The 26,324-nt window shown below is 37.6% G+C and overlaps 1 protein-coding gene across 4 annotated transcripts in view; it reads right to left on the bottom strand.

Annotated features, from left to right (window-relative positions):
- The window catches only part of WDR7 (WD repeat domain 7), a 299,900-nt gene that overhangs the window by 211,058 nt on the left and 62,518 nt on the right, over positions 1–26,324 (bottom strand). For all 4 annotated transcript variants that reach the window (XM_019722246.3, XM_019722262.3, XM_074339915.2 and 1 more), the window contains exons 15-16: positions 5,434–6,203; positions 4,019–4,107 (exon numbers count right to left, since the gene is read on the bottom strand). In XM_019722246.3, the coding sequence (XP_019577805.3) occupies positions 4,019–4,107; positions 5,434–6,203 (859 nt within the window). The remainder of the gene's footprint in view (positions 1–4,018; positions 4,108–5,433; positions 6,204–26,324) is intronic.

Raw genomic sequence — 26,324 nt, 5'->3', positions numbered from 1 at the left:
ATTTCAATTTCCCACATTCATTTTATAAAAACTCAATTTAAAATATACCAACTTATGAAGAATATATATATATATATATATATATGCTACACTTCTGTTAGAAGAATCCTAAAATAGCTTCATTCTTTGGAGTTCAAAAAATATTTTGATGATACAAATGCTTCATATTCTAAAAGTTCGCTGTGAATGTTATAATCCATATAGAATAGATGCACCACCACCACCACCACCCCCCCCAAAGTTATGTTACCAGGAAAATGTTTCAGCTTAAATTATCATATGAAAAGGCAAAAGGACCGTATGGCACACACATTCTACAACTGGAGGTCAATGTTAAGATTTAGAGGTCACCATTTGACACTTCCTTCCTATGGAGAAATTACCATATGTCATGCACAAGCATCTTCAAATTAATCCCTCTCCTTTCTTCTGTCATTGAACAGCAATAGGTTTGGGATCCCGAACAGATTACGCATTGTCTGCTGAATGATCTGTTTGCTTTTCATGCAGTGAAGTTCTTTTGTAACTATAGGACAGCTGCATGAAAACAACTTTTCATAATTTCCACACGAATGCATCATAATGTCAATTGGGCACGTGTAAGGTAAACAGTAGAACTAAAAGTAGTACATGAACAGTAATAAAAACTAAATCCAACTCTATAAACCCTAAGAAGCATATCTGGCATACATCTAAGTTTTATCTGGGAAATTATTTTCTATAACAGACCTGTTTCTTGGTCTTTATGAAATTATAATTATTTTATAATGTTATGCTTATGCTCTTAATTGTATATTTCATAAGATCTAATAGTTCCATTGTAATCATGCAAAGAAATCCCAAATATTTCTATATTCCATTGAATAATTTTTTCACCTAGAAGTCAAGGAATCAGATTTACTATGCTTTAAAAATATCTATCACCACCAAAAAATATTTTATTTAGACTATGTCATAACTGAACTGCAGAATCTACAACTACGTTCATAATAATTGAGAATTTTGAAATTAAACACTGTTAAAGCTTTTAAAACTGTCCACATACTGAAAAATTAGCAGCAGTAATAAGAAAAAAGTAAAAGCTCAAGATTTCATGACAAGCGATACAGCTGAAGAAGTTATGGGTAGCATTGAACACCAAAGATTTACACCATAAAACATAAGCATTTGATTTCCTAAAACAGAAAAGCTGTCAACTATCAATTTGCTTCTCTTATTAAGGATTAGTAAAACACAAGGGAAAACAGTTTCAGCACACCTCTAAATGGTGACAGAATTGACACAAGTTATTATTCGGGGAAAGTTCTTTAAGTAATTTTGCAGCTAAGAGCCTCTTTTGTAACTGCTTACTCTTACATGAAAAGAAAATTGAAGATAAACTTGTGTGACCGCATGCACCCATATGCTCTAGCTTCCTTTTAAATGGCATATCCATAAGTACTCAATATTACAATACTGAGTTCTGTTTTTGAACAGGTCTATTTTAGTCTTCATTTGAAATCTGATTCTAAACTCCATTTTTCCCTACTGCCATTGATATATTGAATATATACTGGGGGTGCCAAAAAAAAAGAAAAAGGTATACACATTTTAAGATAACATCAGTATACACGACAGAAACTTAACACACTTTAGGTAGCAAGTGCTCTCTACATATTGGTCTAAACATCATTAGTTTCCTGGTACTGAACACAAATAGTCCTTTCAATACATTTTTCATAAGAAGAAAATCAAGACAGGACAGGAAACCAAATGTGATCCTTGAAGTAAGTTTTTTTTTTGAAGCACAACACTAAAAAAAAATGAAATTCCTTAATGGTGAATCACAATCTAAAGTGCTACATGGTCATCATGAAGCTTCCAGAGGGGAGGAGAGAGGGGCAGGAGAAGGCATGCCACACCAGGTCCGCCATCTAATATAGAGATCTTAGAACAACATTTGTTTTTTTTATCAACTTCCTTTATGCTACACTTTTATGTATCTGTTACTACTTCTTACACTAAATTGGTTATGCTCATGTGTCACCTACAAGATGTATAAAAACTACTCAAGAGAATATATATCTGACTAATGTCTCTAACATCTCAAATAAGAGTTTGGAGAAGAAAAAAAAAGTGCTTCACGAATATTTGTTAAAGAGAAAATTATGACATATTTTCATTTCAATGTTCAAAGTGGGTTTCATACCATCCTTAAGTATTTTACTACGGTAACTCTCAGTGCAGATTACTGACCTTCATTTACTTTAAAAGACAAGCATTTGTGCTGTTCCAAATGGAAATGCCTACATCTATCGCTTTCAGTAAATGTTTTAGAAAAAGACTCAATTCTGAGTGCCTTCCTCATTGCCCTCAAAACTTAATGCTTTCTGAGTAGCAGCAGTGAAGCATTCCAACTTTAAAATTCTCTGATCAGACCAGGTGAGCAGACTCAACACCGTAATGGAAGTCAAGAGTATCATGACAATGTCACGAATTATACTGGATCGCTTGTGTCTGCTATGATTACAGAGGGAGGAAAATGTAATCCAAGAAGAAACATCAACTGTAAAGAATGATAATGAAGATGACGATGATGACAAATAAAATCTCTAACAGGACTCAATCTTTTTTAAGCCCTTCTGGCCAAGATGGAGTAACATGAAGTAGATTTACAATCCCATCTAAAACAATGCCCCCAAGAAAGAGAGAGAGAAAAATGAAAAACTACATAAAACAATTGTTCCAAGCCACAGAATATCAAGCAATGATGGACTGAGAATCAGGAGCCCAAAGAAAAAGTGAGCCCTGCGATTGCCCCAACTTATTGCCTGGAGGGATTTTCTAGGACAAGATACAGGAAGGGGAAATTGAGTACGAGCCCAGCAGTTTCCCCGAGTTGAAGAGAAAGAGCTGAGAGTCTGAGGAAAGTAGGGTGGCTAGAATTCATAGGACAGAGAGAAGAGAGCTGCAAAGATCAAAGTTCTTCCGAGATCCCCCTAAAATATGCAGCTGAGTACTGGTCAGTAGCACATGTGCGTCAGGAAACTACTAGAGGCTGGGTGGGGAAAGAACCTACGAAAAGCCTAGAAACCGTACCTGCTCCCACCAGCCTGATGGAACAATCCATTGATTCATGAGGTATCGGACTGAGTACTCAGGAAGGTCTTGCCTTAGTACTGAGAACTAATTAGCCTTCAACAGAGAGCACCACTCCAAACCCACCTAACATACAAGTGAGACCAAAAAAAGATCAAACTGTTTCCAAGTAACTTAACAACATTCCAGAATAGTATAGCTTGAGAAGATTTATAAGAATGCAAAAATATTCAGTACCCAACCAGGTAAAATTCAACTATCTCCCATCTCATCAAAGACTACCAGCATGTGAAGAAGCAGGAAAGCACAGTCCATAATGAGGAAAACAAAATCAATTAAAATCATGCTAGAGGTTTCCGGTCAAGATGGACGATCAGGTAAAAGCTGTGCTTGCCTCCTCTCACGAACACAACAAAATTATACCCAGATATGCAAAAAACTTAAGGATGATATAAAAAAGACCCTAATGAAAAACAAAGCTGTAGACAAAAGTTAAGATGTATAATGATTTAAATAAAAAGAAAAGATTTCCACTTTGGATTACAATGCATGAACTACTGGTAAATGGCAGAATAGCCAGAGTATGGAAGAATTTAAACATTTCTAAACGTAGGTAAACAGTAAGTATAACTTTTAAACTCAAGATACACACAATTAAGGCACTAGTGTTGTCAAGTTAAGGTGCCTTTAATGCATAAAAATTAGGCCAAAGACAGTACAATAAAATTATGGGAAATATGCTCATTTATCAATTTCTAAATAAATCTGATTTATTTTTAACTGACATCTTAATTATCTATATTTACATCTGGAATATAACAACTTTTCTGTCTTTTAACAATCTGAGACAAACAAAATGTTATGATTATACATTAGCTGTGCCTCCTCAGTTTCTAGAGCTGAAATGTCATGTCAATTACTTAATAAAATTTAATCTTACCTTGTTTAATCTGTCCTGGCATGATATTTCTGGAAGTTGGAGGGGAACCCCGTGCCTTAGAAAGGTCTGGGGTGGTTGGTCTGGGTGGCCTTTAAAAAGAAGAAGAAAATACGTGTATCTATATATTCATATTTTCCTATTTCCAGAACCACTGAAAACATTAAACTGTCTAGTTCCAAATGAACTGCAAAAGAAGCACATACAGAACACTTTCAATTTACTGTTCCGTATAGTAATATCAAGAATAAAAATAGGAACATTTTGTTTCGTACCTATTCACATTTTCCATTTCAAATTTTAATATAGTAAATTAAAGGATTAGCAAATAGCAAGGAAAAATTTCACAGCTACAGTTTATGCTTTATACTAGGTTAAGAAATATTTATGAACACTTTAATGTGTTACCATTGACAGACAAATACCATAATTAGTCCTTCAGGGTTTAATTATTAGCATGCTGAGATTTCAGCCCATCCCATTTCATTAGTCCCAAGAAATCATGGACCCATACATTTGGTTTAAAAGAATTCAGCCCTAAAATCTGAAAAAAAAAAAAAAAAAAAGGTAATAAGGCATTAAGAAATCTTGGACAGGAGAGGCAGGCTGCCTCATTTTGAATTCTGGCTCTACCACTTACTACCTGTGTGACCTTGGACAAGTTACTTAACCTCTCTGTGTCTCAGTTTTCTCATCTGTAATAAAATATAATAAAAGTACCTACCTTACAGAGTTAAGAGCCTTATTGAGATAGTATCTGTAAAGTGCTTACAAGAGAGCCAGACACAAGATAAATGCTACTTAAGTATCTGTTACATTAAAAAAAAAAAAATTCTTAATATGGTCAACTCTCACTAACATAATAAAACTGTAGTTTAAAAAATAGTCTTCATGATTTCTGGAAAATAGGAAATAGCAATTCAGCTTAAGCCTAGAAATATTAAAACAGTACTCTCCTGCACTTAAAAAAAGTTTTCTTTTCCCATTGAAAAATTCCAACTATACTTCTCACCAAATTCTGAAACCAATCACTCAACATATATTATTCATTACATATGGGTCAAAATGAAGAGAAGCATTTTAACCAAATACACATTTTGAATGAAACGTTGTTGCAAACGCTAAGTAGATACAATTCAAAGATCACATTTACTCAAGTGCTAGTCTATAACTCATTTATTAAAACCGAACTATAACCTACTCCCTCATTCCAAATTCTTTTTTTAAAATAGCTATCATTATATCTGAATGTTGACAAAACTATATAATTTTATGTTTTAAATCATGCATGTTGTGTTTTAAAATGTAAAGGGGAAACACTGAAATGACACTAAAATGCTAACGTGGGTAGAGCCAAAAAGAAAAAAAAAAAAAAAGGAATAAAGAGTGACGAAAATAAAACAGGTCTGGGGTCACACCTGGTCGGGCCCTTCTTCATATGATCACCAATGAAAGTGGCATTGGTCATACTCATTAAGGTATTGGCCAAAGAGATGACAGACAGGAGATGCTGTGTGGTGACGGCTCGGGACACTCCATAAGTGCCCTTTCCAACTCCCTCGGTGGCTGGCAGCTTCCTTCCTACTTCTGCTTTCCCCTGTGATAGTTTGGAAGCCACCCGATTATAACCAGGAAGCATCAGTGACATGTGACCGCCTCTCGATAAGAGACCAAACGAGACTGGACAGTGGGGTTTCAGCATTCCCAGGCGATCGAGACACACTTCGTCCAGAACTTCATTCAAACCCCAGGCGTGAAGGCAGGACATGAACAATTTTGCAGTGTCCATAGTTAAATTATATTCTAAGAGGGTCAAGGGCTTCGATTTGCTGGCCCGATACTCGGGATCACTGTCCTCCCGTCTCTGCCTCATCGTCTCCTCATCCTCTTCATCGTCGTCCAGGAGGTGTTCCTTTATGTTCTCTTTGATGGTTTCCTTCACTTGTTGGAAAAGAACTGCCGCTCGCTTTCCAGTCAGAAAAGAGCTCCCTTTGTCTGACCTGCCAGATGCTTTTTGCAAATTCTCTGGGGAAATAAGCGCAGTATTCGGCCTAGAGGCTTCTTCAGTCAGGAGTTGAATAATCAACGCTTCCACATCAAAGAAGAGCACGTGTATGTCCGGGTCTGTCAGGTTTGTCTTCATTGCTTGAACCATCAGGGAGTTATGAGAATACTTAGGTAAATTTCCCTGCAACAAATATTTATGAAAGATGGTTATAGTTAAAAGCGTCTAATTTCATACATTCATTGATGAACAATAAATAGTCGAAGGAATTTAAACACTTAGAAAGCTGTCTCTTTAAGTACCTACCGCATGAAAGTAACTCACTAACTTTGCTCATCAGCAGTATGCAAACGACACGGACTTACACAATCCAAAGAACCTTATGCTGAAACAATTGTAAAATCATTGATTTATTTGTAAGAAACAAAACAATAAAAGTTTATTAGTGAAGCTGGGAGTCTTCTTACTCATAGAGTGGATTAAAATTGGTTTCAATAACTTATATGCAAATTCTCTCTCTGAGAATGAACTGCTGTTCCACCTGAAAGAAGACCGCATTTATCACTGCCTCGCATGATTTTAAGTGGCGGCACCATCAAATCCCTCCTTTTTTCTACTTTACCTCCCATCTCTCCCTGCTCACAGATTGCTTTCTCTCAACAAAGAACGTGTGCAAGTGTACTCAGATTCTACAAAAGTGTGATCCTTTGACCGTGCCCCGTCTTCTATATATTTCTCTCCCCACTTTTGGCCAAATTTATGGCAAGTAGTAGACTAATCCACTGAAAACTTTTCAGTCCCTTTCCTCCTTAATCTCTTTGCAGTATCTGACATTGTTTTTACTGAGAGAAAGAGAGAAAAAGTATCAATAAAAAGAATAAAAAGCCACCTCTCTCAACTTCCCAGAGAACAACTTTCTGGTCAGCCTTCTAATTCTGACCACCCTTCTCAGTCACTCTGAAAACTCATTCTTCCTCCCAGAGTAGAATTATCACCGATATGTAGGTGGCTCCCTAATTTCCATCATCTGCGAGACCAGACTCCTGAAGGAGTTTCAATCCTATATTTCCCACTGCTTGTATGTGGATGTCCCACAGTACCTCGTATCTCATGCACTAATCTCCACCCTCCTACTAAACCTGCTGTACCTCCTGTGTCATCAGCTGAGAATCATTCCTCTTCCATTCTATCCCCACTGTCACTATCACCACATTCAGATCCTTATCTTTTCTCCTCTACACAGGTTTCACTGCCCCTCGTCTCTCCTTCCTCCAATCCAGCCGTCACAGAGCCACAGGACTTTTTTCTGACACTCTTCTGCCAAACGCTGCCATTATCGTGGGTTAAGAAAAAATAGAAAACACAAAATAATTAAAAACTAAATCAAAATATAGGTGAGTATATCTGACCTCAAGATGAGAACAGACTTTCTAAACAGACTTAAATATAAAAGTCACTACTATAAAAATATTAAAAGGCAAGTAAAAAATAGGACTGATGAGTCATAGTCTACATAAGTATTTCTTAAAATCAATAAGAAAATACTAATGTCCAAATAAAAGGGGAAAATACCATAAAGGTCAAGGATAAGTCACAATAAAAGAAACGTAAATAGTCTATAAGGATAGGGAAAAACCTGCTCAAACTAGTTGTCAAGGGATAGCAGTTAAAAATAACCAGAGAGATACCATTTACAAAACTAGTACACAGTACACACTTAAAAACACTCAGCCAGGAGTGCAATGAAAGTCAAAGCCACACACTGCAGGCAGGAGTTTAAATAGCAGCCATTCAGCAGAGTAATTTGGTAAAACTGTATCACAAGCCCTAAGACGGTCTGATCCAGTACATTTATTTCTAGAACCCTATCCTAAAAAGTCAGAAATGCAGACAAGGATTTATGTGCAAAGATGTTCAGTGAAAGCATATCCATGATTTTAAATTGAAAACAACTTATATAATCTACCAATAAGGAAACAGGTAAATAATTTAAGCATAACCAGATAATAGAATAAATACTGCAATCACTACAAATCTTGCTTTCTGGGAACATTTAACCACATGGCTAAATGCCAATGTTCCAATTTTAAGTGAGATAAAATTACACACATGCGCGTATGCACACACAGTATGGTTCTGATTTCATTTATTTAATGCTTAAGTGTATAGGAGCATGGTAAGATACAATGGAAAGAAATCCACAACAATGTTAATATAAATTACATTTTGTGATGGAACTACAGAAGATTTTCATTTTCTTGTATTTCTATATATGTCTTAAATTATATATAACCGATATATAGTAATACATAGTGTTTTCATAGTTAGAAAGTAAAGCTCTAGGGTAAAATGCAAAATCCTGTAGCATAACATTCAAGGCTGATTACAGTTTGATACCAAATATTTTTCCAGCTTTAACAATCAGCCTCTAGCACCATAACCTGGGTCCCTCATACATTAACCTTTTTATATATTTATTCCTTTGCCTAAAATATTCTCCTTTGCTCTACTCCAGTCCCTTCTCTTCCATCAAGACCCTAATTCTCCCAAGGAATGTTAGTCAACAATGAATCCAGCTCACATAATATTTTATATCTACTATACCTCACAAATTTGTATGTCTTGGTTATATTTATATAATTGGCTAATTTCTGTATTTACATTTTCCTGTACTATATGGGTACCACTATGTCTTACTCATTTTGTGTAACCCTAAGCCTACCAGAGTAGTGGGCAGAATGAACAAAGAACATCATAAAAAAAAACTTTATAAAATTTTTTTAAATTGCTAATCAACTCTTCTATCATAAAATTACCAGAAAATAACTGGTTTCCTTTTTGTCTCAGTTCTTCTATCTATGTTTCTTTCTGGCTTAAGAGGCTTCAATTGCATTTTATAACCCACGGATAATATCTTTGCAAAGACTTCTTTGCAAAGCACAAAACACCCTCCCAAATATATCACTGCCTACTCCTCCAAATTCATGTCTAACCACAACCCCTAAATCTTCTACTGCAATCCAATTATACCACTTGTACTTCCCAGAAGCATGCAGTTCCAGGCATTTGTACCTTGCGTCGCTTATGGCAGGATAATGCTCCTTTCTCAATCTCCCTGCTGCCACTCAAGTCATACTTTTACCCATCCTTCCTTCAAGAAGTATCTCAAGTGGCTGCTCTTCCAAAAATCCTTTCCAGAATTACCACTAATTCTGCCTCGTTTGTATAAATCTCTGGTCTGAATTAAATGATATTTAAAGGAAAGCAGAAAATAAATACTATTTCTATACTATAGCTAAAGAAACTAAGGTGCATTATAGACAAATTTATACTACATAACATATGAAGTAAAAAAAAAAAAAAAGTCAAGATTTTCTGAATTCCATTCCTATATTTAATTCATTCATTCCACATTCACATATGTTTGTGCCAGACACTGGGGATACAAAAATAAATAAGGTGGTTTTTCTAGTCATGGAACTCTAACAGTAAATAGCGCATGTAAAGAAATTATTACAGTGTGGTATGAATGGTGCTATAAAAAGGGGGATTGCAGGTGAGATAAGGGACACGATGGAGAAAAGCACCAAGTCCACCATGGGTGACCAGGGAGATCCTCAGAGAAGGAGTAACTTGGCAGAAAGAGAACAGGATGTGAAAAAAGGACAAAGGCAGGAATCATCATAGGATGGATGCTGATGAAACCACAGCGGATCAAGATGTAGCCTGCAAGGGATGGCTCGTTGAAGGTCCACACCAAGGCTTCTGAACTATATTCTGCAGGCTCAGGAGCCCATAAGCAGCGCTTCTCTCAGCATCATCAGAGGTGCTTATTACAATACAGGGTCCTGGGCCTGACAGCAGCCCGGAATCAGTATCTGTGGGAATGGACCAGCATCCGCCTCATGATTACTCCAGATGACTTTCAGCCGGAGAGTTTGAGGACTACTGTCTGAAGACTTACACTACGGAGTAACATGATTAAACTTAATTTTATAAATTAAAATTATAAAATTTTACCCACCAGCAATGTTGGCCATGATTATGAATTGGAAGGAAACAGAAGCCATCCAGAGGAGGGGAGATACAAGTATGAAAACGCAGAAAATGGGAAGGCCTGAAGAATATGTACGTTACCCTTTTATTTCTCACAGCACTGTGCCTTATGGTAATAGTTGTTTTGTTAAACACTGAATGTGTAATGTCAGATCATATACTTAATGCTTTGTACCTACTGACACTAATTTGACTGAATGATACATAAAATTGTATATTTATAATAACTACATTATATCTAATATAACATTATTGATATGAAAATCATTAATAATGATAGCTACCACATATTAAGCTGTTGCTATGGCCCAGGCCTTATGCTAGGCATTAGGGTTGGTTATGCCACAGCAAGAGGTATAATATCATCTTATAGCAATATTAGGTACACAGACGTGACAACAGATATGAGGGAAGAGGTAATAACAATATTAGATTTAAATAAAAAAGACCCACCAGAGTACTTTAGTAGATATTGTCTTTCCAGTAAAGATCTACAAAGTTATTTTAGGAGAAAGACACACCATTTCTACCAAAGGATATAAAATCAAACATGTTTGGTAAAAAAATTATTGAAGCAGCAAGAGTGGCTTGGAGAAAAAAAGGAAGAGTGAAGATAAAGATCGACTTTTAAGCTCTCTCCTCTGATGTCAGCCACACATGTGCCCCTTTCAGGATGCTCAGATCTGCCCAGATTTCTGCCTCTGTCAGGAGACGTGCCAGCAGACAGCCTGTGTGCTTGGACAACCGAAAGGTTATCTAGTGTCTACCACCATGATTTCTGGATGTGATTGCGTGGGACTTCTCTTATCACAACCTCTCACAACCTGCTCCTAATTGTGTCACTACAGCAAAAACTGTACCAATAGCAATCCACAGTCAGAAGAAGACAGGGTCAAAGAAAAGAGAAACAACACAACAATAAAAGCAGATTAGAAGAGAATAGAGACTGAAAGAAAGAAGGGACAGAAAATGATTCGTCCTCAGGCCTGTGGATGAACTAAAATTTCTGATATTGCCAAGTCTTGCATATGACTTGTAATGCCTGACAGTGGATTTTACTGCCTTAATTAAAGCCTTATTACCACAAAACATAGATATCCAGCAAAGCTGTGAGGGCAAGATTTTAGTTGAACGCTTGGAGATGGCAGAGTTGATCACCAACATGTTTGATATTCTAGTATGTTACACTAAGATTAGCTAAAGGAAAACGAATAAAAATATCTGTCAAACTCCAAAGGGCTCTTGGTTTAATCTAAAGATATACATGTCTAGAGCAAACTAACTCATTCAAATTCCCTTTATATTCTGAACAACTTCCCATCCAGGCTGTAATCCAGGCTACCTGATCCTGGAAATTCTCTAACAGGAATGTCAGCATGCTGGCTCCGCCACCTTTATTAAGAACATCTGAAATGTGTGCTCACAAACTCCATTTTACATTATCATGGAGGATGATTAAATTCAATTCAACAAATATTTGTGGAGTGCCTATTATGTGTAAGATGCTTGGGAGAACGTCAAGCCCCTGTACTTAAGGCAATAATTTAAAAACTTCCTGGAAAAAGGCCAACAAGGAAAGTTAAATCATAAGGTGCATATAAATGAAACGGTCTCAAATTTGCCACTGAAACTCAACGGTAATGCACAATACATACATATACACACACTTACTTAAAAAGCTAGTAAGACATGTATTTGACATTTTCGTTGTAAGTACTAAACCTATTATAACTTTGTTTTCTGCATAGGGGAAAATACAGGTTTAGCCATTTCAAACACTAAATCAGGAACTTAACATGTTACAGAAATGCAGCAACAGGAAAATTATTGGATTGCTTGTTCATCACTGAACCTGAACCTGTGGTGATCACATGGAAAGTAGCAGTTAAAATTGTCTCAAGTGAAAACCCCAGGCAAATGACAGAATGACAATCACGAAATTATTCCTTATTCAAGCATGGGTAGTTTTTGGCACCTACACACACATACACAACACCAGCAGCAGCTCCCAGCAACAACAACAACAACAACAGCAGTCACAATCTGCAGAGGAGAAAATGTCAATACATTCTTGTTATACCACTTATTACATATTTGAATACATGCTAGGTTAAATCATGCCTGATAGAAACATCTGATAGCTCTGTCCCCTCAAACCGATGTTCTAGTGATAGGAGAAGTGTATTTCATTATACCCAGCGACTCACAGGAAATTAAGACATTGGCAATAATCTACTCTTGCACTATTCACATCAATGGTCCTAATTTAAAAGCTTATGCTTAATTCTGAATTGTTTTTTAACATCATAGTTTTTGAGACTATTTTTAAAGTTACCTGTCATAATAATTGATTATTTTTCCTAAAAGAGCACCAAGTCCGATCTATAACTATAATATCAAATGGTTCAAATTTCTACCTAAACATGGAGTTGATTCATGCCAGTGAGCATTAACCATCAGCTGATTTTAATGCTAAACTGTAAAGCAAGAGAGTGGATGATGTTTTTAAAAATCTGAATCCACTTTGAAACCGGAGATCAAGGATACTAAGAGTAGGTAGTCTTAGATATCTAACACACATACATACACACTTGTATAAATATCAACACTGAATCCTAAAATAGAATACAAGAAAAAAAATATAGAGATAGGATATTGTATTGAATAAAGATCTTTAAAAGAACTTCTGAAATTCTGATGTATAATGTTAAATGCAAAAGGTTCAACAAATAAAAGCACACTGATATCTTAATGTACTTTTAAATATTCTAAAATGAACTAAGGGAAAATCCCATCTACTATTAAAAATATGGTTTTAATGTTAATGATTTTAAGTAATAGGGAAAAGGAAGAAAAGGATGGAGGGAGGAAGAGAAAAAGAGGGGGGAGAAGATAAAGGGAACAAAAACCGTATCAAGAAAATGTATAAAACTGAAATGGATATTTGGTGCCCTCTGCTGTTGTACTGCTGTCACTTAATACCTATGGTTAGGATAACACAGTAAGATGAGTTCTTTCTCAGAGAATCCATTTAAGTTGGAATTTGACAATTTTCTTATCTTACATATTTGAATTGGGCTAGGACAGGATTTTAGGTATGAATGACAATAGACTCATTAGAGTTGAGGTTTTTAATTCCGTTCATGTGTTTTCATTAACAACAAGCATAAAAAGAGACAGTTAACCTGAGGGATTTTAAGGTTTGATACTGTCTATAATTTATTTCACGACATAAAATATAAATTACTCAAAAGTAAATTTTAAGTATTAAACATAAACGCTTAGATCATGCCTTCTATACAGAAAATATCTTCTAAATATATTTCTACAGGCCATGTCTTACTTAATAATGTTTGAATAATAATATCCAAGTGGTACTAATAGATTAAGAGATTAGAAGATTAATATATTAGGTTTCCACACAGTAGCACAAAAGAGATTGACTTGCAACTCTTCCCAAAGGGCCAAGTTACCAAAGTAACAAGACCAGCAGCCCTGGAGGCTAAAGGCATCCCCACTCCTCCATTAGACAGACCTTTGCAGGAATCAGTTTACTCCCTAGCATCAATTCTTCTCTCTTCCAAATAAATAAAGAAAAGACTACCTACTTCAAAGAGAGATTGTGAACAGCTAATAGATAACACAGGCAGTATTCCTTTCACTGGTAAAAGAGATAATAGAACCCACTCATTTTATCTCAAATGAATGTGTTAAAGACATATGAAAATAGTTTAAACCAACTGAAGGAATGAAATTGGAAAGAGAAATAAAAAAGGCGTCCTACTGTAACATGCCCTCCTGGTTATACCAAAATCCTAATACACTGTGAATGAATGGAAACGAGATGAGATTCTTGGAAGCCAACTTGGTAAGAAAAAGGGTAAGACTAATAATGACAAAATGAAAAGGAGAAAAGAAAACTGCTCTACTCTACCCCGGGTCACTGGGGCGAGCAATCTCTTCATTTCAGAAATATTTCCACTCCAGTAGGTTCTAACCTGCTTTTCACCCTCTTCTCCCATCACTGCCGGCCTCGGCCCACTTCTCACCAGTCTCATGATGCCTACTCACCACCTCCCCCGCCACCTGCACATACTGTTACCTTTGATTGGGATAGTCTTCCCTACTTTTCTTCATGAACTTTTCTTTCTTCTATGCAAATGACTCTCAAAAGCCTTCCCCATCACTTTTCAGGCCCGTTCATCTCCTCCGCCCGGGCTCTCTCGCATTCAGTTCATACCTGAAGTTACAGCCCACCACACTGAACTGCACCCGTGTCTCCCCCATCAGACCTGGGGCTCCTCAGCACTCGGCGTGCTGGGTGTGGGCGTGATTAACGCATTCCCCGACTGTGCCAGCCTGGGGCATAGAGTACGTACTCAACGCGTGCTGAATGAATGAATCAGTCAATCAAGAGTATTAAACTAATGTGTGTTAAATACCTGTGTGATAAATGTTTTCAAACATTTACTCATTTAACTTCATTACAACCTTATTACCCCCACTTTAGAGCTACAAAGTAACGGAAGCTAAGAGGTGAGTCAATCGGTCCCACGGGTCACGTAGGTTGGTCCATGATTAGGACACGGGAGGAAGCCATGGTCCTACTGAATCTGCCTGACATTTAATTCTACACGTCGAGTTCTCAGTGTTAGTTCTGCAGAGATTCATGGAGATGGGCAGTGGGGAGGTGAGTGAGCCCTCAAAGACTGGGTCACTCAGTGACTCAATGAACACATGGTGCTGGGCACCGGAAACAACAAGGAGCCACACTGAATGGTCCTTTGAGGAGCCCTTAGTCTGGCGGAACAGCGGTGCTAAGCCAGGGGTGATGGTTCCCCCAGCTCCAAGGGACATTTGGCAAAGTCTGGAGACCCCCTTGTTAGTCACAAGTGGGAGAAGGTGCTACTGGCGTCTAGCGGGTAGAGGCCAGGGACGCCGCTAAACACACTACAATGCACAGGATGCCCCTAGAACAAAGAATTATCCAGTAGTGCTGAAGTTAAGAAACCCTGATACAGAGAAATACACATGTAAACAAAGACATCTCCTCGCTTCCACACATTGGTACAAGAGAGTGAGCACTGGGACAGAAACATAAGCCAAGGACCATAGGATCAGAGAAGATGCAAGTGACTCTACTAGACTTGGCGGCACTACCCGGAAACCGGGGAGCCTTTGCAGAGACAGTGGTCATAGAACTGAGGCTCAGGAGATGAGTGGGAGTTAGGGTGACGTGGGGAAGAGAAGGGCGTTCCTGGCTCAGCTGGGGAACCAAGTTACATTTCACCTGCAGAACTAAAATCCTGATTTATGCTGATAAATCCCCTGCTTTTGTCTTTGCCTTTCTTTTTTCTACCGCTTCCTGTATATCCACCCACTCCCCGGAGAAAATAACACTTCCACCGAGGCAGACTGAAACTCTAGGTGTGATTGCAATATGACTGGGACTAAGAAAAATAGCTATCTTCACACAAACTACAAAGAGAGATGCGTGGAAGACATTAATTACCTTTGGATCTTCTTTGCCTATTCTAGGCTACTGAGGAGCCCTGTATGGAGCTCCGACCACAACCAAATATAGTTCCTATCCTTGGACAATGCAATAAACTGCCGCCCTGAGGTGACTGTCAGATTGCTGTATTTCCATCCAAGGTTAATTTTAGGGTCTGCAATACCGTGTCATATAAATCATCTTACGAGTTTCATATTTGAAAACATCTAAAACCTCAAAATCATTGTCACTGGCTCACAGTCTTGTTTGCCATCTAGGACATTTCACCATCCACATCGGTCAGTGATTTTCAACTTACGGTCTGCAGCCCTTGGTGGACAAGAGGCCTCCTTACAGATATAAAAGGATTCAAAGTCAGAGAGCAAATGCCAGTGTTAAACATAAGGCCGCTTCCTCATAAAGTGAGTCACTAAGGTTACATGTGCTAATTACGTTCCAGGTGATATTCTTGTATTTTGCTACTTACAATTTCAAGTTAGCATGACTACAGTTTTCTAGACTTTCAGCATTCTATTTAGATGTCACACTATCATGAGATGCAGAACAAGGACACAAAGATTCTACTGCGTATGAACCTATGAATTTCCCATAAAACAATGTTTTAATATCCACGTGTTATAACACAGGGCTGGTTTCCAATTGCTGCTATTCCTGCTTTGAAATTCTAAGTTCCTACTAGTTTCACCATATAGTTTGGGGTTTTTTATTTGTATCAACAGTACAAATTCAATATCATACTTGATAGAGCCAATCAGAAAACCCGAAGTCAACCATCCTTACCACCTGTACCTCATTCATCACTAGGTCCAGCCAAATATCATTCACAAATAATTCTTGAATTTAAACTCTTCTCTATATTCCCTTGTATCTGTTACACATACTGGCTTTCACAAAAAACTCTTTTTGCGGGAAGTATTCTAATGTTCATTTTTTAAAAGTTGAAAGCCACTGAGATAAAACATCAAGTTTAAGCACCTTCACAGGGTATACATGAACTAGCCTCTTTTCCCACCACTTCCCCTCTCCCCTCAGCTGATACTCCAGCAAATACTGAACACACATGGTGTTTCACAGTTTCCTCTGCATCTGCCATCCACTCCTCCCAGAATACACTGCAACCCATCTCCATTCATCATATGATTATATTCTACTCATTCTTTAATGTCCCCTTCTCCAAACAGCCAGTCCTGATGACCTCAGCTCAGGCCAGGTTTCTGCAATACATTCGGCGTTTCTCAGCCATCTCACTGACTATATTGCATAGTATTTACCTGTTTATATTTCCTGAGGTTAAATATCACATCTTATTCATTTCGGCTTTCTAGGGCCTAACACAGTACTTAGTAGTCAATAAATGTTTACTGAACTAGACTGATTCAATTATTTTCTAACAAAGGCTTATAAAAGTCAAGAAGTTTGAAAATCTTTTATATGGTCTAATAGAGTGTATTGTTCAAACACATTAGAATAAATTATTTCTTACCCAAAGTACTAACATATTAGTATTTAGCCACAGATCTTTATACTTCTATCAAATTTACTTCACAATACCTTCAAGTTCTCAAATAAGAGTTAAATATAAAGTATCATACACAAGCGCTAGAAAGATCTGGCTGCTGAGAAGGTCACCGGGTAAATCTATCTAGTGTTCCTATTCTCTCAGCAGTCTGCCATTTGATTTATTATGTAAGACGGTGAAATAAATTTCTCCTTTGCTGTATCTCACATACATTGCACACCAATCCAAATTTCTTGTCAGATAGTGTGGTGTGTTAATGTATTTCCAAAGAAAAACGAAACTGTTCTGAATTTAAAACCATCTTAGAACAAGGCCACTTTTTCTTGATTCAGAATTATGTTTATACGAACTGTGAATTCCATTTATAAATCCATTAACTACTTATCATGTGCAAGGCACAGGGCCAGTAAGGCACTAGAACCATGCAGTGTGTTAAGTTTCAGGAAGAGGTGTTCCCTTGGACGTGTCATTATTTGATGGTTATGCAAGGACCATGATAAATCCAGTCATGTCCAATTCCCTTAAAAAGGTAAGAGAACCAAAACCCTGTAATCAACAAATTTAGTAAATATGAATTAAATATGCAGTTATTTTGAGAGTTTAACTTTATTCCTTAATGGAATAATTGTGTTCATAGTAAACTAAAAGTCATTTTCCTCAATCTGAACCAAGAATTGATGGAAAGTTAACTTGAGTTGGAAATATGCAGAGCATGCGTCCCAAACCTTATGAAATATCCACATATGATGTGTGTGCGTACACACATACACACACACACATAGGAGCACATGCACTCTCAACCTATAGTGTACTTTCCTATGTGTGGGAAAAATACTCTGAAAGTAAGGTAAATATAAAGAAAGAATAAGAGAGAACAACAGAATTAGAACATAAATATGTTAAAGGAAAGTGAACCATTTTTACAGAGATGGGTTTAACATGATGGATGGATTGTGGAAGGGAGGAAAAGATGGAGAAAGAGAGAGAAATAAGAAGGGAAGAGGGAGACAGGCCAGCTGGACTTCATGGAATGCCCTGTATTTACTTGTGTTTGTGATAATAGCTACCAACGTAATAATGTATGTTCAGAAATTGATCACATTACATTACCTATATACCTGTGTCTAATCGATTACTTTAAATCTTTTTGCATTTATGGTTCCAAAAACAAAAAACAAAACTTTTTAAGACCACTCCTTAAGGAATCTCTTTACCAAAAGCATCACATTAAATTCTAAAATTTTCATTCTAGAAGCTTTTACGGCAATTTTAAGTTTCTACCAATTGATAAACAATAGAGAGGGAAGCAGTGGCAAAAAATAAAAGTCACTGACTGCTCACTGGAGCGTTTAAAGTCACTCTCAATAACCACGATGTTAGGAGATTACGGGGTGAGGGCAGTAGGTGGGGTAATACATGACGAAAATTCAAACCCAGACTGACAGACTGTGGGCAACCTGTCACCTGCCAGTAGGTTAAGGATCTTCTCACATAAACAGAAAGTATGTGTCCTTTACATTCAAACCCACACTGGTATTTTACCAGTGCAATCCAGAAAAGAGAAAAAAATACATATTCACAGATGTGCTTCATCTAGTTCAAATAATACACAATGAATATAAAGAAAATGAATGTTTAATACTATTTCTCCTTAACTAATTCATTTCACCGAATTTTACACTTAACATCAAGAATACAAACACTTAAAGGAATTACTGGAAGATGGCGGCAGCAAAGGCAGCATAATGATTCGATTTTCCCAAATCTCCACATAAAATGAGACAGAGCAACTAGATGGCATAACCACACCCACCAAGATCACTGGCAACAAAACTAGGTGACAAACTATATCCACAGATCCCCAAATTCAAGTGGATGAGCAAACCTGGTATTGGGTATCTCTGTAGGAGGAAGGAAAGGGACGCAAGGAGGAATCTGACAGATCGGACAGGAAAACCCCAAGATTGCTAACCAATACTTATCAGAAAAAACAAGGGGTCAATTTGAACCTGGGAGGGGTTTCACCCACCTCAATAGCGCGTGAACACAAGGGCTCACCACAGAAAGGTCTGAAGGGGCAGGCACGAAACCGTGCCAGAGCACTTGCAACACTGATGCCTCAGGGCTCCCTTCTGGGAGAGCCCCCCACCCCACCCCAATAAGCATAAACTGCTACAAATGTAATCAAAATTGACAGGTAATTCAAAAAGAAAAAGGAGGGAGAGGAACAGGTCCAAGAAATATTAGAAAGCAAGCTACCATATTTTTGTACCACGTGAGACAACGAAAGAGGAAGCTCTGTGAAGCTAGAAAAGCTATTCAAAATATCCAGGAAAAGTCATTTCACAAAAGAGTGAGCAACAGAAAGTACTGAGGTCAAATTATGATAAGCAAAATGAGAATAAGAACCAGAAAAACAAAACTAAAAAAAAACCAGACCTGGTCACAAATCAGATCAAAATGAATGTACTATTTCAAAACAAGCTAACGAACATTTTTTTCAATGATACTCAGCATGAAAGAAAAACATAAATGAGAATAAGTAAAATAGAAGTGAAATAACTGAACTCAAGAAAATATTAGTAATAAGAGAAAACATCATTTTAGCAATGAAGCCTAAACTGAAAGAAACACAAGAGTGAGAAAATACAACCAATAATCCCTTCAGAGAAGCAGAAGGTGGGAAGAAGAAAAATGTTTGAAATCAAAAAGAAATGAAGCTTTTTCCCTTTGTAGGAAGCAAGCTTTTGGTTGGCTCACCTCAAAAGAGGTTGGGGGTGGGGGGTGGGTCAAGGGGGTAGAAAATTGTTTACATAAAGGGGTAATTTAAGCAAATAAATAAGTACATTGAAAAAATTGGGAGTAAGGTTTCTCACGGTTGCAGTTATAATATGCCAGAGGCGAGGCTACACTGTGGTGTTTGCTTAGAATTGGAGGTAATGGTGTTAACTCATGGTACTTAATACATTTAGGAAGATAGAGAAACACTTAAAGATATATGTGTCTGTGTATGTGTTTATGTATATTCACATATACAGATTATCTAGCTCTGTCTACTGAGAGGCCCAGACGTAATGTCACACCAGGAGCAATGAGGGCACACAGCATCCAGATGTGGTTTCTAATTACTATCCTCCGTTAAAGGGAATCACCTGTCACATAGGCGGGCACTCCATAAAAGTTTATTCTCTTCCTATGGCCAGAGACATCTATTCCTTTGTTTTCTTAATGCTGGACAGCTTAGCTAAGGCTTCCTAAGTTTATTTAGTAAAGACTAGACAACAAGTAACATAATACAAAATTTTTACCATCATAACCATTTAGAACAAGCGAAAACTGAATTTATATATATGTACTTATAAATACATCATCAATACACCATCAACATATTCATATTTTCTATTAAAATTCATTCAAGTTTGGGGTAGAATGCTAAGCAAGTTTAATTGATTCTTCAAAGGTCATATGTGTCATAAGAATTTTTCTAAGGCCAAAAAGAGTTCATCACACAAGGCCCAGCATCCTGGGTAGGACGTTATCTGGCTTGTTCCTGTCAGTTCCCTTTTCACAATGAATCGGAAAATCAATTCAATCAGTATAAATTTTTTTTTACAGAGTGAATTTTGTAAGCAAAAAACACAGAGTATGTTCTCAGTGGGTTATGTTTGACTTCTGAATTCCATTCTCTCACCTAGTTACATGGAATACAAAACTACTGACCTTTGCAAATATAACCCATTCATGAGTTCAGGCTTTTGACTAACTAGACAACATAAAGAGAAATGTAAGGTAAAAAAATAAATCATCCTGGTCGTTTTTCAATATCTTTAACCTGGTGGTTTTTCAATATAAATAGGGTGACTCTGATTGCTATGATCGTGCTAAGATGTAAAGGTGCCAAACAGAAAGCACGCACGAGACCTAAGCAATGAACGGCATGGCAGTCAGGGCTGTCCAGCGTCACGAGTAAAATCCCACTGGCTCAAGGCATCCCCCAAGATCTCCTTACCAAGAACCAAGGTCTGTGGCAAATGCTTTATGAGAAAACGTGTCAAAAAGATCACCTGATATGCTCAGGGCATCTTCTTAAAAAATTCATTTGTGTATATTTATCAAATACCACCACATGCTATCTACGACTTACTATTTATATTTTACAAATTTTCTAACTCTTAATCCAGTACACTACTTATGCTGGGTGTTACGGGGGATTAAAAAAAAACATGACTCTAACTTCACAGAATTAAAACCCCTTCCTTCCTTTTAACAGATACCACAGCCTACTTTTCTCCTATCCCACTGCACATAACTTGGTCATATTTATCTCCCTATCTTCCATCATTCCCGATTCTTAGGAAGCAATGTCTGGTAAGGGTGAATTCTCCAAGTCTTTTCCCAACACCACATTCCCCCACATGGCTCCACCAACGACCCCTCTACCAACAAAAGTGTCAGTAAGCAACTAAACAAACTATAAAGTCTGCTCTCTTTTTTTTTTTTAACTTTTTAAATTTGGTTCTTTCATCTGTAAAATTCGAATGGTAGTAATATTACCTACTTTGTGTGTGTGTGGTTGTGTGCGCATTAAGTGACAGTGCAGATTTTCTACTTAACATGTTTATATAGAAATAGCAAAACAACCTCTCTATACATTATATATAAAACATGTATATTAACTTATATATAATATACGTTAATCTGTCTTCTTGGACCTTCTCTATAAAGTCTGCTTTTAACCCTGAAGCCACTGAAGCCAACTATTCTTTTTTTCTCCAAAAGCATACTTCTTCCTCAGGCTCTGTCTCTACTTTATCTTCTACTCATTTTTACCGTGTTTCCCTGCAAATAAGACGTAGCCGGACAATCAGCTCTGATGCGTCTTTTGGAGCAAAAATTAATACAAATTAATATGAGAGCTGATTGTCCGGCTACATTCATTTGCGGGGAAACACGGTAGCTCTTCATACCCTGAGTTCTGGCTCAATTAACTCAACCAAAGCATCTCTCTTAATGATCACCAATGACTTTCCCAATCACTAACTGAAAACACTCTTTTTTCTTCCCCAAGTCTTAATGTTGTTTCATTTATCTGATCAACTGTTGACCTTTGCTTCCTTTACAAAGATTTATTTTCAATTAAATGTGTGATTTAGGCCATTGGAGGTTACTTGCCCAAGGTCACCCACAGGCAGCAAGTGTAGAGATGTACACAGAGAGGCCCGTCACCAGAATCCAGGCTCTTAACCACTCCTTTGCACAGCTTCTCAAAACTGAACCAAAGCCTACACCACGTGGGCACTGTACCCACAACCGAGTTATTAATAATGGCATCTCCTGAAGCAGGGGTCAGCAAACTATGACCCAGTGACTAAATCTAGCCCACAGCCTACTTTTGTAAATCAAGTTTTACTGGGAACTCATGCATTTGCATTCTGTCTGTGGCTGCTTTCACACTACAAAGGCAGAGATGAATCACTGTGCCACACTGTGTGGTCCACAATGCCTAAAATGGTCATTATCGAGCCCTTTACAGAAAATGTTTGCCAGTCCCTGTCCTAACCGTCTTTTAGGTTCATCGTGAGCAAATGTGAAGACCGTAATAACTAAGTCATCTATATGCAGTGAGAATTAAGGAAGACAGCCCATCTGGAATAGTCTAATAATAGCAGGCATCCCAAAATGTGAACTGCCGTCCAGTTCACGCTCTGCACTCCAGCATTTATTTAAGGAAAAAAAAAATCCCACTTCTTTCTCAGAGGTTTTTCACTCCCCCTGCACACACCCCATCTCCCAACACCACAGAGAAGAGGCAAATGTCTCCTGTTATAGTCAGCCTCAAAGCGCATCCCAGGAGTTCTTCATTTCTGTTAACAGCAAGCCCCACCATTCTCCCTTCAACCAGGCTAGGATCTCTGAACTCATCTTGTGTGCCTTCACTCTTCCCTTGCTCATTTGTGAAGTCCTATTTATTCAACCTCCACAATAGCTTACAAGCCATCCCCTCTCCTACATGTCCATGGCCTAATTCTATTCCAGTCCCCATTACCTCTCAGCGTATCATTCTAGTAGCCTCACAATTCACTTCCCACATCGATATTTGTAAGTGTCCTGCATACAAATGTCAGACAAGGCAAACTGTTTCTGAAACAAACAAAAATCTCCTTTTAAGACTATTGAATAGTGTGTCGCTACCCACTGAGTCCTCAACTTCACACTCAAGTGAATTACACAATATGATCCAATCTACACCTCTTTACAAATCTAAACTAACTTTACACTACATTTCTCGGGTCCTCACTATGCTTCACATACAACATTAAGCACTGGAAATAAAAAGATGAATAACTCACCTCTTGTCCTCAGGAAGCTCAAAATCTAATAGGGAAGACAGACATTAAAGAAAAAAGGAAATACCCCATACAAAATGAAGTGTTTCAGGAAAGGTCTGAACAGGAAGGTGTCAGCAGAAAGGGAATGCGAAGAGAGCTAATTCTGCCACTGGGGACAGAGGAGATAAGGGCCGGAAGGGATTCACTATCCTCAAAAAGGAGAGGAGTTAAAGAAGCAAGAATGGGGAGGGAAAAAGAAAGGTAGGATAGAAAACATAGGATCCCTACCATTTCTTAACCTTTTTTCTCCAAAGCAGTGGTTTTAAACCAGAGGCATTCCCCACCCCAGGGCAGGGAGGTGGGGCTGGAGGGGCATTTGGCAACATCTGCAAACACTTTTGACTGTCACAACTCGGGAGGAGTACTCAAACTACCGGCATGTAGTGGGTAAAGAAATGCTTCTCCGTGTTCTAGCACACACAGGGCAGCTGCCCACAACAAAGAGCTATCCAGCCCCAAATGTCGATGTAGTGCTGAGGTTGAGCGACCCTGGTCTAGAGGCACAAGGAACGGGAGTCAAGGAGAGGATACAGTGGCCATAACTCCAGGATGTGATGTAACACTGAAAATACAGAGATGGGTGGGATTGCCTGGACAACCTTGATTACCAAAACCAAAGAGGAGAAAGCAAAACTGAACAGAGGGCAAAAGTTATTAACACATGTTTCATATCGCATGCTCATGAACAGAGACAGATCTGAGTGTCAAGACAACCAACTATGAGGGAATGGAGACGACATGGGCAAAGAGGCGGAAGCAGAAGCTGGCAACACTTTTTGGTAAACGTCATCCAATTTGACGCGTATTTATTGCACAGCTGCTACTAGGTATCATGGGAGAAACACAACGGTAAGTCAGTCATGATCCCTGTCTGCAAGAAGACTGGATTTCAGCGGCAAGAATGAGATAAGTACGTAAGTTATTACAAGAAAAGGGGGGAAAAGATACATGGCCTAAGAGAAATACACAGGGGTTTGAACACACACGTCTTGCAAAGATTCAATACAGTAATAAAGAGTAATTTTATTTAATATCCTCTTGATCTTCCAGTGAAAGAAAACAATTTATAGGAGAGTAAATGCTCCATCTTTGTTTGCAAAGCTGTATATGTCTGGCATAAAAAAAACCACATAATTAGCAAAATAAAATATTTGTGACTTCCAAACAGCGCAATGGCTAATACTATCCCAACAAGGACAAAGCAGGATAGTTCTATAGAGTATTTCCATGAGATTTCCCTTCCTATTGAGAGACTGATGAAATAAATTAGTTTCAATAGCCTAGTAACTCCTGCACTGAGAGGCTCTTAGTTGTTTTTTTGTTTTTTTTAAACTTTGGGTGGGTTTTATTTCTCCTGAGGTTAGAAAACCATCCAGAGGACAGCTCTTTAAAAATTCCCCTCAGAAGGAGCCTCAAATTCAACATGAGAAAATAGTTACAGAAATCCCTAATGGTCCAGCCAACATACATTTTTCATAAAGTGATTACCTTCCTGCAGCCTCAGCTTCCTAAGCCTCCCCCACCCCCTTCTATAATTGTTTTCCTTGTAGGCCAGGCAACAATTACCACTGCTACAAGACTGAGGACGTTCACAAGCAGTATATTTTACAATACATAAGTGTAGTGTCTCTGATATCTGGGGCTTTTATCACTAATTGCACTATAAAATGCGCTATTAAGAATAGGGACAAACAAGATTGTAAAAAATCACATAATGGACTGTGACCACTTACAAAAGCCATTCATAAATGTTACCGTACCACTTATTTTTCTTTAATTTTCCACTTATATAATTATTTTTCCAAATTTGTACTTCGCGGGGATACCAACAAAAAAAGAATATATTTGGAAATTACATAGCATATATACACGGTTGCCCTTGAATACATTGTTTTCGAAATTCACTCAAAATTAAAATTATATAGAACGTGAGACAATGTGCTATAAACACTAAATTCCTCGGGACAGCTATGGGATCTTGAAAAAAATTATAGGCATGGAGAATGCATTTAAGTTGTGATTTCTATTCCAACTTTAGAGCATGGGACTGAAAGCACGAAAAAAGTACAGGAGGATTTCACAATTCTAATTTAAGAAACATACAGTACAACACAGCCAATATCTGTGGAAAAGACAGAATGATCAAATATTGCTGCCAATTACTAGAGGCCACAGTCATTGGAGCTGTAGTCTTTCCTGTAGTCTTTCCCGGTCATTAGCACTCACTAATTCATGCGCAAATGTTTGTAGATGAATGTTTCAGCCTCTTCGCTATTTATTCTCAAGTTAAAACATTAAAAAAATAGGAATCAGGAATAAGAGAGAATGAAAATACAAGTATTTCTGTTACCCATTAGTAATTTTAATAAATACTTAGAACTACAAATTTTAAGTACTGACTCAGATGAACCGCTGGGATTGACTCTGTTTCATTTATCCATTACCAGAGACAAACTGGTTCTAATACCACAGAAAACAAATACCACAAACCAAATACCGGCTAGCCCGTACAAAACTAAAGACAAGTAACCAATGAAACAATTGGGATTCTTTGTTCTTCTTGTAATAGGATAATCTTCTGTTAACTAAAGAAGTAACTGATGCCTCGATTTTAAGTGTCAGTAAAGGAACGTGTCACTGAACTTGGGTCTCAAAGAAAAATGCCGGCACTTGTGCAACTCCATGATATTGTGTCAAATATCTTCCTCAATCCTTATAATGGCCTAACTTTATTAAAATCAGAACGTCCTTTTAAAACAAGAGCTAAGCCACAATTATAAACATTTAGCTGTGTACCTAAATTATTATGTTTTTCTCCTGGAGGT

The sequence above is a fragment of the Rhinolophus sinicus genome, chromosome 4 (assembly GCF_057876585.1).
Source record: "Rhinolophus sinicus isolate RSI-liver-muscle chromosome 4, RSI-T2T, whole genome shotgun sequence".
Taxonomy (NCBI): domain Eukaryota; kingdom Metazoa; phylum Chordata; class Mammalia; order Chiroptera; family Rhinolophidae; genus Rhinolophus; species Rhinolophus sinicus.
Note: the sequence above shows the minus strand (reverse complement) of the source record. Positions and strands in the feature narration are given on the sequence as shown.